This window comes from Micropterus dolomieu, linkage group LG18 (genome assembly GCF_021292245.1).
Source record: "Micropterus dolomieu isolate WLL.071019.BEF.003 ecotype Adirondacks linkage group LG18, ASM2129224v1, whole genome shotgun sequence".
NCBI classification, from domain to species: Eukaryota; Metazoa; Chordata; class Actinopteri; order Centrarchiformes; family Centrarchidae; genus Micropterus; species Micropterus dolomieu.
This window is the reverse complement of record NC_060167.1, coordinates 15,641,336-15,652,958: the sequence shown is the minus strand read 5'-3', so window position 1 is coordinate 15,652,958 and position 11,623 is coordinate 15,641,336. Positions and strand designations below refer to the sequence as shown.

General features: G+C 40.0%; 1 protein-coding gene across 2 annotated transcripts in view; it reads right to left on the bottom strand.

Annotated features, from left to right (window-relative positions):
• The window catches only part of mars1 (methionyl-tRNA synthetase 1), a 41,729-nt gene that overhangs the window by 27,473 nt on the left and 2,633 nt on the right, over nucleotides 1–11,623 (bottom strand). Inside the window, exons 2-15 of one of the 2 annotated variants that reach the window (XM_046029631.1) lie at nucleotides 10,254–10,344; nucleotides 9,515–9,593; nucleotides 9,046–9,177; nucleotides 8,191–8,266; nucleotides 7,788–7,960; nucleotides 6,633–6,742; nucleotides 6,342–6,458; nucleotides 5,844–6,047; nucleotides 4,214–4,415; nucleotides 3,745–3,819; nucleotides 3,331–3,501; nucleotides 2,716–2,811; nucleotides 1,849–1,966; nucleotides 1,406–1,619 (exon numbers count right to left, since the gene is read on the bottom strand). In XM_046029631.1, coding sequence (XP_045885587.1) covers nucleotides 1,406–1,619; nucleotides 1,849–1,966; nucleotides 2,716–2,811; nucleotides 3,331–3,501; nucleotides 3,745–3,819; nucleotides 4,214–4,415; nucleotides 5,844–6,047; nucleotides 6,342–6,458; nucleotides 6,633–6,742; nucleotides 7,788–7,960; nucleotides 8,191–8,266; nucleotides 9,046–9,177; nucleotides 9,515–9,593; nucleotides 10,254–10,344 — 1,858 coding nt within the window. Of the gene's footprint in view, nucleotides 1–1,405; nucleotides 1,620–1,848; nucleotides 1,967–2,715; nucleotides 2,812–3,330; nucleotides 3,502–3,744; nucleotides 3,820–4,213; nucleotides 4,416–5,843; nucleotides 6,048–6,341; nucleotides 6,459–6,632; nucleotides 6,743–7,787; nucleotides 7,961–8,190; nucleotides 8,267–9,045; nucleotides 9,178–9,514; nucleotides 9,594–9,675; nucleotides 9,787–10,253; nucleotides 10,345–11,623 lie in introns of those variants that run through there. The other variant, XM_046029633.1, reaches the window with a different exon arrangement.

Sequence of the window (11,623 nt, the reverse complement as noted above, 5' to 3'; positions counted from 1 at the left end):
CGGGGGGGGGGGGGGGGGAGAAGGGAGGGTGGGTTAAACGAGACAGATGAAAATAAAATGGGGGTCAAGAAGAAATGTGTGAACGGAGAGAAAAAGGGCAGTGAGAGAAATGGGGAAAGAGAGAGCAAAACGAGAGAAGGGCATGTTACTTGACTTGCTAATTGTTTATAAATTATAGATTTTGTTGCCAGATGTAATACAGTGCTCTGCTAGTACAAAATTAATACAACTGTGTGCTGCATTGAGCCTCTTCACAACTCCTTTTTAAAAAATGAGCTTTGTGTGTAAATCAGGAGGATGTTCGTAGTGAGGTTCTTGTCATGTCTGTTCTACATTTTAAATTTACAATGAACTGTGATTTTGATGTGCAGAACATGAACTTTGTGTGAACATTCTTAATTTGTTTTAGTCTTTGATTAGTGAAACTGCTAAGCCCCAAGGTTTTTCATCCTGGGAAAAAAAGAGCAATATTCATATTGTTACAAGAACTGAATCAATCATAATCAATTAAGTAATATTTGCTGCTTGTACATTTTAGGTAAGGATTTACCCATTTCGGTTTGTCAAGCTGATAATTTGTTAAATTCTCAACAGTCAATATTTGAACTGGACAGCATTTAGCTGGCAAACCACAGCCCAGAATCGAATATGAACTTGAAAAAGCCCGCATCAGATTGACACACTGGCGCTAATGATGTTGTGATTTGGTGATCCAGGCAAGGACAGAATTTCTTTTCTGAAGCAGAATACTTTCTACCTCCAACACCTTAGGCTGGATGCAATCTACAAGATATTTTTGAACCAATTAGGCATCAACGTTGCTGCCCGAGACCAATTTTGAAGATCAAGGTACTTTAAAAAAAAAAAAAAAAAAGCTGCAGAGAAAAATCTTTGATGTGGGATTTAACCCTGATCTTTTAAAAAATCATTTGAGGCGATGTAATTGGGGCTAAATTACACCATCCCAAACAAATTTAGAAAACTAGGGTGAGCCTCTTGTAATAGTTACTGCTCTAACAGACTTTTTTCAATGAGTACAAGAATTTGGAAACTTAGTTGTTAATTGGACTGGATGACAGTTTTGCTGCGTATTTACTCGTTGAGTGAAACTTACTATGTACAAAATGTGAGCAACTTGAGGTGGATGGCCCCATTTCTTATTTCACTGGTGACTGATCTCAACCGATAAAACGATCAAAATTGAAAGCCCAGTAACACAAAGTCAGATGGCACTGAACAAGTATCATGAGTGTTAAGCTATAAGGAGACTGGTGCAGGACACTTTGTTAGGGTCATTAGGGAAAGCGGAATTCTGACGTGGATCTATTTCTCACTGACTGTAAATTTACTCTTTGCTACATGTACAAAGCAAGAAATCATTTAAAAATATGGGCCTATTATCAACCTGTTGATGAAGTTGCCCAAGTTGTTGAGAAGCTCAGAGTTGTTCTTTGTAGCCATGTCAGCCCAGGAGAAGGCTGAATCCTGTCCCTCTGGACGGACATATAGAAGGTAGAACCGCCACACATCAGACGGGATGCCCGTGTCCTTGGCCATGTCTCCAAACACGCCCAAACCACGGCTCTTGGAGAACTTGGTGTCTTCATAATTCAGATACTCTGTGGGGAAGTTACAGAATCAGTTACTTTCAAAGCTGAACTTAAATTTCCAGTGTGAACGTGACCATTCACGATGTCTGTGCTGCATAGATTCTAAACAGAGTGAATGTGCCATTATAGTATTTTTAAAACCATTTTAAGATCTGTTGTGAATCCCAAATAGTCTATTAATATTACGTATAAATAATAAATGAAAAAGGTGAAATCAGTCATCAAAATAAGCTTTTACCAGTGGCAATCAGGTGGTTGACCAGAGTGTAGTTGTCCTGAGCTCCCAGTAGGGAGCAGGGAAACACCACACTGTGGAATGGCACGTTGTCTTTGGCCATGAAGTTGTACAGCTCCACCTGGTGACAGAAACATAACACTGCACTGTGAGGATGACATCATATTAGATCATCATGAGATCATCCAGTTCAAAGAGGACTTATCAGCTCTCTCTAGCCCCCACCCCCACCCCTCTCTCTCTGCAAATACAGGCCAACACACACACAAGCTCAATCCTCCTGAAATGAGTCAGTGAGAGTGAAGACGATATGTTAGATTTTTTAATCTGCTGGATAAAAAAAAAAAAAAAAAAAGAACTTGCAGTTAAATTAACTCCACATGTAAATGAACAAGATAGCTAACCACCACATGTTTCCAGCATGACTTGATTTGCTACTGTGTTTGTGAGAAGCCGAATGGTGTGAAAGCTTAAAATATCCCTCTTTCTAAGTAAAGCTGATGACTGCAAACAGCAAAAAATAAGAACACCTATGGTAGATACGCTGAGACTGTCTCACAGGGGAGGAATCTAGAAGTGGACCACAAGACTTCAAACCGCATTGTACAAAACTGAACGTACATTTTATTCATACTAAAAGAGGAAGTTATGTTTTCCTCTGTTTCACATTAGGGTTATATGGGTTAGGAACTACACTGTGTTCTTATATAGATTGCAAAACACCAGATGGGGCAATGAAAAAAGCTATCAGACCCGTTCTATGTTGTAAAGAGGACAAAATCTCTGCAGAGCCCGTGCATCAGTACTCTGCTCGGCTCATAAATTCAGACATGTGTGTTGGAGGGGAGAAGCAAGCGAGGGATGGGTTACCTGACGAGGATTCTTCCACCACCTTTCCCATTTGTCGGTGTAGTTGGCGGTAATGGACAGATAACCAATGGGGGCGTCAAACCACACGTAGAACACCTGCAGAGGCAGCAAGAGTCATGATGAGTGACAAAGGATGCATGTTTTGCATTGCTTTGTGTTCCAGAAATTCATTCTGGATGACATGAATCACACTCAAAAACAGGAAACAAGGGTTAGGAGCATTAGTGTACATACTAAAAGAATTGGTCAGTGTTTTAACATGTTTAGACATGCCAGACATAGACAGTCTCCCAATGAAGAACACATGTGCTATTAGAAAGCACTGCTGTATCATCACTGCAGCATTTGCAAACAGTTGATTAAGTGCATGGTCATTTTCAATGTTTAATTAGGAATTGGACCTTAGATATTAAGTGTTTGCATTCATTATCTTCTCAGCAGGTAATTTAGCTCAGCAGTAGATTTTTATTATGCTTCAATAAAAGAGGAAAAAAATAGTGTGGTATATGGATTTTTTTTTACTATTTAATAAACTATCAACAAGCAAATGCTATCAAATAACAAGTTTTTGTAATGTGAAAAATAGTTTTTTTTTTTAGTGTGACAAGAGCAGACCTTATCTTTGAAGTCGGGATGAGGTACTGGCGTCCCCCACTTCAAGTCCCTGGTGATGCAGCGAGGTTTGAGTCCATCTCTCAGCCAGGAGCGAGTGATCTGTTTGGCATTTGCCGTCCAGTCTCCTTCGCTGGTTGACTTGTCCAGCCATTGCTCCAACTGAGTCTCAAGCTGCATGAAAGAAAGAGGGAGATTGAAAATGCTGACGAAAACAACCAAATGTCTTAACTCTAAGCCACAGCTCTAGAAAGAATGAAGTCATTTATAATAAGTTATAATAAAACTACCACAGGAATAACTGCCTTCCACAAGCTGTCTGACATGGAATTCAACTTTACACCTGATGCATGTACTTGTACAGGCCAACTATGTCTCGATCCCTGCGACCAAAAGAGGAAAGTGTGAAAAGCATACCTTTGGCAGGTCCAGGAAAAGATGTTTGGAGGAGCGGATGACTGGAGTCTGCCTGCAGACCTTACACTGAGGTTCCTGCAGGGGACAGCCATCAACAATGATCAACAATGGTTAGGCTAAGTTTAACCTGATGGGTTTTTTTTTTTTTCCACCTGAAATTGCAATTTAGGGGTGTGTAGATTTTTCATACAGCAGCCCAAATAGACTATACACGAACTGCTGCTTTAGTTAATAAGTCACCCTGCGAAATGTAGAATTCACCAACAGAAGTGCATGTAAACAAGCGAAGATAAGGCAAAGTAGAAAACCAAATACTTAAATTTAGTACCAGAACATGATTTTTGTCTTTTATATATTAACAAAAGAACAAAATGGTAAAGCAATACCGCCAATGGCAATAATCACCATAAATTCATTATCATCATTCTCCTCTTGCCCTTTATCATCAACATGCTTCCTTCCAACTCACCCTGAGCTCCACAGCATTAATGAGTCGTCCACACTTGTCACACTGGTCTCCACGAGCTTCTGGGTAGCTGCATTGGGGACAGATTCCTTCTACGAAGCGGTCGGCAAGGAAGCGCTGGCACTTTTCACAGTGCAGTTGCTCCACCGTGTCCTCCATTAGGAAACCATGCTTGTGGAGTCTCCAGAAAATGTTCTGGGCTATCCTGAAAGGATAACAGAGGACAAAGATGGTTGAAAGGTACTTCGGGCCTGGTTGCAAAGAATTTTTAAACAGTTAAAGGTGTATGAACAAACTGACAATTGTGTTGTGGGAACTAATGAGCCATTAAACCCTGACCCCATTTTTGTTTTCCAACTCCGATTGATACTACTCTTCCCTGTTGGCTAGAAAATGATGTAAACTTTATGGATCAATATTGCAATGTAGAAAAAAATACTAGAAAAAGAAGGGTTTGAAGAAGTGTTATTGATTTGGTAAAACACACATGAAGTAAAATGGTACAAAAAACAAAGATGGTAACATTTGGTGGTGGATTGGTAAACCTAAACTGTAAGACCTGACATCCAAAGCACTTTTCATGAATCAAGTAAAAAAAAAAACTTTTATCTTTTGGGCCGTTTTCCTTCTTCAAAGAACATGGTTCTGGTGCATGGTATTTGATGCCTTTTATGTTGTATTCAATCAAAGCAAAGGCCCAAAAACAAACTCTCTTTGTAATCCTTTTCTATGTACAAGCTCAAGGATTAAAGTCTCACATCTTTACGGAAAAGCGCCTCTCTTTTGTCTCCCATATCCACGTGTAAGTAGGTAAACCCATCTTATCATTTCTATACAAACACAAAATAATCACATCACATCCACTCCATTGCTTTCATTAATTCCTTTGAGCAACAATACATAATTTGAAGCAATTAATTTCACCTCCAGACTTTTCTTACCTCATCAATATTATAAAATGGACAACCTTAGTACAGAATGTCCAATTTATTTTTTCCTAGATTGACTCAGCCAATGCCTTTCCTTTAGGGCTGACTTTAGAAAAAAGTGAAGTTGTTAAAAGTGATTCTCTTTCTAAATACATCATTATATTACAATGAGCTGGAGCCTCACCTGTTAGTAAACCATGTATTGTACCAGTGTTTGACCAGTTCATACGTGGTCAGGTGTCACACATGAGAACTGTAGCTCCAGACATGTTGCAGCTTTAAAACATGTGTTTTAATAGGATTTCTTTTTTTATTTGATAAACCTCTGCAATGTAAGCAATAACCTACATTCTACAATCATGCTCAATAATCTCTGAGATGAAGGGTTAGAATTTATACTTGAGGGGGCTAGACATCCACACCGGTATCTACTGAAAGATTATAGTAATCCAATGTTTTGTAATTGTATGGAAATGCGTTTTCTCTTTCACACCAAAACCAAGCAGCATCAGAACCACATCCAACCCAGTACAGGACCAGTACTCATCAAGTGAGCTCTTGATTATTATTGGAGAAAGCACAATTCAGCTAGCGCTGCTATTTACTTTTGACTATGATGAAAGTCCTGTCTATTTATCATATAACAGGAGATTATATTTTTACAAAACAGGCCAACTACAGCTTTCTCCCCTGCCTCCACTTACTCTGTCTGCTTCTCGGTAGTGGTTCTGCCAAAAAAGTCGAAGCCAATCTGGAACCACTTGTAGATGCTGGTGTGAATGGCGTGGTACTTGTCGCAGATCTGCTGCGGTGTCAGACCCTCCTCTCTGGCCTTGTTCTCTGTAGCTGTGCCGTACTCATCTGTGCCACACACGAACAGCAGGTTCCAGCCTCGCAGACGGCCGTACCTTAGAGGAGAACAAGAAGGGAGTCAGTACAGTAAGACATAAGGGACACTCAGAGAGAGGGATGGCAAGAGATGGAAATCTTTGTGATTGTGATATTGAGAAGCCCTATAAATGCATTGTATTCTATGCACAAGTATGCGTACATTATATACACACACAGGATTGTGCATGCTCTTGTGTACATTTAAAAAAAAAATAAATAAACTGTTTTTGTACAGAGGTCATTATTTTGACAATGATCATCAGTATCTTGTTAGCAGACAGAAAAAAGGAATTTCAAGATCAAATTCCAACCTGGAGAAGACGTCAGCGCTGAGGACACAGCCAATGATGTTGCCCAGGTGGGGGACGTTGTTGACATAAGGCAAGGCGCTGGTCACAAGCACGTTTCGCTTGCCCTCCTGTGGCAGACTATTAAAATGTAACAGAACATTTTAGTTTCTGTGCCACAGGAAGTTTGCCTTAAAGATAATGTGATCCCCACATCATCATATAACATCCTCAACTGCAACATAGACACACACTGCAAGTCACTGAGTGTCTGCTTAATGTCTAGAATGGGAAACAGCACTTTTAATTACTTACATGGGGTGCTGTCTGTCTGTAGCCAATGGGCTGGCGTTCAAACTTTTACTCCAGGTGAGAGCAGCTGCCTCCATCTCCTCTTCTGAAACCACACGCTCACCTTCCTCACCCTAAACAGACATTTAGAAATTGAGAATCATTCATTGGGAATTAAACCAAAACCAACTTGTAAGGTTAGTAATATCCACAAGTAGATATCTGTATTTTAATCCTGCTGTTTTAGTAACTTCAATTTGTTAAATATTACCAAAACCTCTATAAATCAATTATTTAAAATCATGGAAATTTTGATCAACATACATAATAGTTTATTGCGACTGAAAGCAGTGAAACCATAAAACTGGCATTAAAAATCTATAATGAATTGGCTTTGGGGACTCGTTCAAAATCTTTTTCCACAACTTTTATGGCTATGAAGAGAGTTGCTCAAGTTCACAAGTGTTTCCCTTTCCTAACAGGAGCAGTCCTTTTTTAAAAAAAAAACAAACCCAAAAACAAACAAAAAAAATACCTTCTCACTAAACTACCATTTCAAAAAAGACAAATCAAAGAATCAAAATAAAAAAGATTTATATGTTCCATAGTTACACTTCACAAACATACCACCAACTCCTACCTGACATTTTGTCCACCAAGTCTGAAGCTAAAGCATGGAGATTTACACACTCTGCAACTTCCTCTGACAGGGAGCCAAAACTGCTCCTGCTACATTTGATTGACACAGGTTCAAATCCTCCAATGCTCGCACAAGAAAGAGAATAGAGGATAAAGAAATAGTGATGTAACCTCTACATGCCGCATGTTCTATATCCTAACACGGGTGTTAATGTAGCTTTCATAGAGCTGGGTTAACTCTCACACGGAGACTGCGTCTGCTTTACAAGAGAGCCCTGCTTAGTTAAAGTGAGGGGAATTCAAGCCCCGCGACCCGCCGAATGCTTTAACTTTCTTTCTAATAAGTAAATAAGCTACAGTGAAGAAAAGACATAAAATGTGGGAACGGAAATGTGTGACAATACACGTGTCTCGCAAGGTTTCTGTTCTTGGAAACCTCACACACGTTTCTTGTGTAGTTATGCACTGACACACCATTGAATGCTTTTTTGATCGGTAAGAATGCTTTAGGTCTAGCTATCCCAATGATCTGGCTAATACCTCAGCAGGGTTGCTGTTGCATGGCCGTGCATCACTGCACTGGCTGATATGCGGGGCGGGCTGCCTTTGCATGTAGCTCTTTAAGCCCTGCAGGCCTTTTCCCTGCAGCACTTTCTGAACAGCAGACTGGAAACTGTGCTGGTCAAACCAAGCCTTCACACACTTGTGTTCACCTGAAAAGGAAAGCAGAGGTTTGCGGTAAGGAGCGTTCAAACACAGAACAAAAAAATCTGGAAATAAACCATTTGAAAGTTAAATAAAGGAAGACGGTAAATAAAGGAAAGAAATTTGTTTAATGAAAATGCAGAAGTTGAGGTATTTAAAAAAATTAGTTCAGAAAATGAGTTCATGGATGGACAATTTATGCATGGACAATAAGAAACATGTTCAAATTTATTCTTACTCAGTGCTAGTGACGAGTCAGATAAAACGGGGTACAGAGCAGCACCCAAAACAACATCAGCAACTGAAACGGCTTCCTGAAACACAGCACGGTTTAATGAACATTATTTTTTTTTTTTTCAAGCAATTAACACACACCACTCCTGAACCTGCTCTGCCATGACCTTAAAATCCTAAATGCTTGTTGTGAATGCCATGAACAAAGCAGAAGTGGAATCCACCTGCCCACTTGTGACTTTGTTCATACAGAACAACCATGAGGAAGACTATTTTCATCATGACCACAGTGTGCATCTCAATAAATATAGACTATATGTACTGCTGTGATGGCCTCACTGTATGTGCTTACCACAGTTTTTCTTTAGCTTTGCACAGGGTTCCTCCAAGCTAAGCCTATCACCAAGAGACTTAACAAAACATATTTCTGTACACATGAAATATATGACAGACGCAGATGACTTGTTGCCACAGGGGCTGCAGATGCCACAGAGATCTGATCCCCATCCATCCCACACACAGACATGCATTACATTACACACACTCAGGCACTTATGAAACATAAGGGACTTCCTCCCCAGATAAATTGTTTTAACTTAAAAATGCATCACTAGCTCAGCATCAGCAGCTGAATAAAGAAGAGAAGAAAGGAAATGTTGCTGGAGGAGCCTGGTGTGTTAGAGGAGATGCTCAGTTAAGCTCCGCTCAGCTTCCAAAGAGGCATCGTGAACTTTTCACGCGATCATATATTATAGAGACTGAAAAGGCCTTGTTTAAGTGGGTATGTTTGCCTTTCTCTTCTAAATGTGCTCACACTATACATGGCACCTGAATGGGCATTGAAATTATTAATGTGTACCCCAGTTAAACACTGCGTCTTCCCCTTGCTCAAGCTTTGCTCCAAGTGGTTTAGGGGCCCCTGGAGGACCTTGGACACCTCTGATCCTTTTCCCTGCAGCACTGCCATGTGAAGGGCCTGTAACAGCGCAGGCTGCAAAAGTAAGACAAAGCAGAGATTAATTAGAATTGATTAAATGGCATTAGATCAAGCAGTAAATCAAAGAGGCATGACTGAGGTTAAACAGTTAATTTCCTTACACCCTATAGAACATGTTGACAGATATTTTTCTGCACATTGTTCTTTTGAGAGCATGAGTTTAGCTGCATGGATTTATGTGTCCTTTGGCTACACATTGTGGAACAGAGAGAGAAGAAGAGAATGTACCAAAACATGATTTGAAAAAAGTTTGCATCTCAAGGAGGTTTAGTATGTTTGTACAACAGATTAGCAGCAAACCGAAACTGTCTGTTTTTTATGTAGCTCTTACCTGGAGATCTGTGGCCTCCCATTCAAGCCACTGACTGCAAAGCTCACTGGAGCCTTGTCCACTTACTTCAAACAGGTATCTAAAGTTGAAAGCAGATGGAAGTCCTGTTAAACATTTGCAGCTTACTTGGTTTCAAAAGGAATTTTGCCAAATGAACACACCTAAAATACAGACATCTGCCACAAATGTGCTCCGTCCTCTGGAGTTAGTTACAGGGTGCCTAAAAAAGTTATTGCAATGTAATCATTGTCAAACTAAAGCTAAAATTGATATCGTTGCCAGCCTCTACCATTCTATGGTATAACAGAAGCATTTTCAAATAAATACATTACCAGATACGTCAGATTCATCACCAATTACACATGTCAATGAAATGTTGTAACTACCATTAAAATAGGACAAACACAGCTTTGGCTGCTGACAGGGTTAAAGGATCAGTTTACCCATATTACAAAAACACATCTTGCCATTTAAGCTCTACTGGTATACAGCCATGCAGATAGTTTTGGTTTCAAGATACCTATTTCAGAGTTTTTGCTGCCACCCAATTTTTTTGTGGGGCTCATGGCATTAAAACCGGAGCAGTTACAGCCAACGCTATCGGCTGGTCTACATACAGATCAAGATACGTGAAAATGTATTTTGGTGGTTAAAATGACCCTTAACAGCCTCCATATTCATGCCAACTTGGCATTGGCATTCATAAATGGCCAAGCAGAACGAACTATAAACTACTGACTGGCAGATGGCATTGGAGCTGAACAGGTGCTCTCCACTGGGCAGGAGCAGTGCTGGCAAGGCTGGACGGCTAAGGAAGGGCACCACTCTTACTGGAAGAAAAGAAAGAAACAGAAGTCACAATATTTGTTAAGATAATATCAAGTAAAATGCAAGACGGTTATGTAGTCGAGAATTTTTTCTATACTAGTTAGACTAGATTATTCCCCTTATGGGACATGTTGATACAAACTGTAGTTCCTCTTTCTAATACCGGATAGCTGTCTTTAGAGACAGAAGAAAAATCTAAAGCCATTAGATCTGGGCTGAGATTATATTCGAATTTAACTTTTTAACTTTTCTTCAAGTAGAACCAATATAACAAAACTCCTCACATGCTCAAAGGATAATCCTGTGATCAAGCTCTCAGCATCGGTTAAGTTACTAGATGGTCTATGAAGAAACCAAGGTCACGTAGAAGTTCAAGGATTTGATTTTTAGTGATGTTTTCTCTTTGACAATAAAATCGGATGTGTTACGGTGGCTCTAGGATTCAATACAGCAGGAATAACATTTACATGTTTTTACATTACATTAACCTTAATAAATGTGCAAAATTTCAGACTTTGTAATGACTCAACTGAAAGGAAACAAAGACAACAGATACAGTGGGTACGGAAAGTATTCAGACCCCTTTAAATTTTTCACTCTTTGTTTCATTGCAGCCATTTTCCAAAAATCAAAAAAGTTCATTTTATTTCTCAGTAATGTACACTCAGCACCCCATCTTGACAGAAAAAAAAATGAAATGTAGAAATATTTGCAAATTTATTAAAAGAGAAAAACTGAAATATCACATGGTCATAAGTATTCAGACCCTTTGCTCAGTATTTAGTAGAAGCACCCTTTTGATCTAATACAGCCATGAGTCGTTTTGGGAAAGATGCAACAAGTTTTTCACATCTGGATTTGGGTATCCTCTGCCATTCCTCCTTGCAGATCCTCTCCAGTTCTGTCAGGTTGGATGGTAAACGTTGGTGGACAGCCATTTTCAGGTCTCTCCAGAGATGCTCAATTGGGTTTAAGTCAGGGCTCTGGCTGGGCCATTCAAGAACAGCCACGGAGTTGTTGTGAAGCCACTCCTTCGTTATTTTAGCGGTGTGCTTAGGGTCACTGTCTTGTTGGAAGGTAAACCTTCGGCCCAGTCTGAGGTACAGAGCACTCTGGAAAAGGTTTTCGTCCAGGATATCCCTGTACTTGGCCGCATTCATCTTTCCCTCGATTGCAACCAGTCGTCCTGTCCCTGCAGCTGAAAAACACCCCCACAGCATGATGCTGCCACCACCATGCTTCACTGTTGAGACTGTATTGGACAGGTGATGAGCAGTGCCT